We start from the raw sequence: 2,421 nt of genomic DNA, 5'->3' as shown, positions 1-2,421 counted from the left end.
CAGGATCGGAGGAAAGGCAGCAGAGGCGGCGAGATGTGGGGATGTGAGGAGAGGCAGAGGCAGCTTGGTAGGGTTGGCGATAAGGTGGAGGGGGAGTGGGGGATGGGTTAATTGGGCTGGGCTTTGATGAGCCTGTTTTCCATCTCTAGGCCCAGTGGTCCTCTATTTTTTTTCTTTTACAAGTAAATGTATGTGTTTTAGAGATAAATGAACATGTGTTTACAAGTAAATAAGACATCGCCTCGCCTTATCGCCTAGGCGTCCGAGCAGTGACGCATCGCCTCGCCTTACCGCTTTCCGCTTTAAAAACCTTGCAAACAACATTCATAACGGAGAATGAGTAATGAATTCCCTGGAAAAAAAGAATAATACATGCATAACGAAGAGTATTGCCAAAGCAGTGTCTTAGTTGTACGCTACTTCGTGCGAGAATATTAGTTGCACCTGCCATGCAAGAAAAGAAAAGCACCAGGTGTCTTTTCTCAAAAAGAAAAGGCCGATGTGTCTGCTGATTGCCGAGAGGAGGGCCCCCTGCTTTTGCGCAGCAGCTGTGCCTGCCCGAGGACTAGAAAATGCCGGTCACTACTTGCCAAAAAACAGGTAAACAACTCGGCTGCACGGCTAGTTCTGATTAGCGCACAACTGTGTGATCTGATCATGGTAGCGGAAGAACACGTTTGATGTGATCGGTGGTGGCGGAAGAACACGAATGAGCCGAGTGCGAGCTTCGTTTTTGGAGATGTTTACAAAATGGGCGAGCCATTAGGCCCGCCATGCGCCGCCACTCGGCCAGCAGATCACAGGACAGGAAGAAGAGAAACCGAAGGGGAGGGTTGCGAGATAACCAACAGCGTAACACACAGGAACAGGCGAACAGCACACAACCGAACACAGCTCGACGCGCTCGTCCACCGGCACGGTCTCCGATTCGTCGTCGCCTTCGTCAGACCACCGGCGCCCGCCTGTGCGGCGCGGCGGCGGGGGCGGGGGCGCCCTGCTTCTCCGCGGCCGCTGAGCACCCGTCCTTCCGGTGCCAGCCCCCGTGGTGGAGCTGCTGCTGCAGCCGCGCCCAGAAGTTGCCGCCCCTCCTGGCCGTCCTCTCGTCCTGCTGCTGCTCCTGCTCCTGCTCCGCGCGGCGGCCCGCGGCCAGCGCCGCCGCCTCCCGGCCCTCCTGCCGCAGCAGCAGGCCCAGGCTCCCGCGGCGCGGCCGCGGGGCCTGGGCTGACGACGGCGCGACGGTCTCCTCCCACGATGAGCACGGGGAGGATGCCGACGACGGCGACGCGGACGCGGTGGCGCCGGAGCGCGCGGGGCCGGAGGCGGCGGCGGCGGAGAGGCGCGACAGGCGGTCCCGCAGGCAGAACGGGCACACGCCCGCCGCGTGCCGGTGCTTCGGGTGCCGCCGGCACCGCGCGGGGCCCGCCGCCTCCCTCGACCTGCCCGTCGCCATGGCTAGCTAGCCGGCCGCCGACCGAGCGCGACTGCACACGTGCGCGCGGACACGAGCGGAGCGCGGCGCGGCGGCGGATGAAGAGAGCGAGAAGTGGGGCGCGCGTGCGGCGTGCGCTCGTGGTGGTGGTGCGGCGTGGGCGTGCGGGCGCGTGGTCCTTTATAAGGCGGGGGCCTGGGGAAGCTTCCGCGGGCGCGGGCGGGAGCCAGCCAGCGAGTTGGGTGTCGGGGGAGCGTGGCAGTTGGGGCTTTGGGTTTGGGTGGTGGAGTGCGTGCGTCGATGGCGTGGTTGGAGCCTCCCTCCCTGCTGGGGTTCGGTACTGGCTTGGTTGGATGGGTCCGGCTCCGGCCGAGCGGCGGGGCGGCGGGCAGCGCACACAACCGGTCAACCGCACGTCCTGGAGAACCTGAGTACCTGACGACGGAGTTTACCGTGCTTTCTTTTGCTTTGGTCAGTTCCAGCGCTAAATTAAAAGACATGAGTGGATAAAAAGATTGTTGAGTTGAGCCATCAAGTTGGCAACATTTTCAACACAACGATTAACTCTTGCGGAGAAAAAAAAGGGAAGCGCACGGAGCACTGCGTGAGCCATCACGTGTTTTATTTCTGAAGCAAGAATGGCGATTCAATCGTGTATCAAAGTGTTGAAGAGGACACGAACTTTTTGTTATATGCCTGCGATAGCTACTTAAACTCGGATCGGATGATCCGTCGCGATTGGAAATCCGTATCGCTTGACTATCTCAGTCTCACGATGAGTCTTCAACGTGCGAACGGACGCATCACCGCCACGCATTTCCGGAGGCTGGCTAGGTTGGCCGTGCCGCCGCGGCTCCACGCGCGAGAAATCAAGACACGCACGCACGCACGGCCGGGCACGGGCACCATCCGCGGGGCAGCACCGTGCACGCCACGCCGCGGGGCCGCCTCGGCGCCTCGCCCCCCGTCCAGACAAGGCGCCGGCCGCCGCG

General features: G+C 61.6%; 1 protein-coding gene across 1 annotated transcript; it reads right to left on the bottom strand.

Moving 5' to 3' along the window:
• Positions 1 to 690: 690 nt before the first annotated feature.
• On the bottom strand, positions 691 to 1,703 carry LOC120693861 (zinc finger protein 579-like). The gene has a single exon (XM_039977079.1). The coding sequence runs from the start codon at positions 1,448 to 1,450 to the stop codon at positions 944 to 946; it is 507 nt and encodes a 168-aa protein (XP_039833013.1). The 5' UTR covers positions 1,451 to 1,703; the 3' UTR covers positions 691 to 943.
• Positions 1,704 to 2,421: the final 718 nt, after the last annotated feature.

This window comes from Panicum virgatum, unplaced genomic scaffold, assembly GCF_016808335.1.
Source record: "Panicum virgatum strain AP13 unplaced genomic scaffold, P.virgatum_v5 scaffold_183, whole genome shotgun sequence".
NCBI lineage: Eukaryota > Viridiplantae > Streptophyta > Magnoliopsida > Poales > Poaceae > Panicum > Panicum virgatum.
Note: the sequence above shows the minus strand (reverse complement) of the source record. Positions and strands in the feature narration are given on the sequence as shown.

Excerpts from the sequence above, each read along its gene's own strand:
- LOC120693861 (XM_039977079.1), bottom strand. The coding sequence starts at position 1,450 with ATGGCGACGGGCAGGTCGAGGGAGGCGGCGGGCCCCGCGCGGTGCCGG.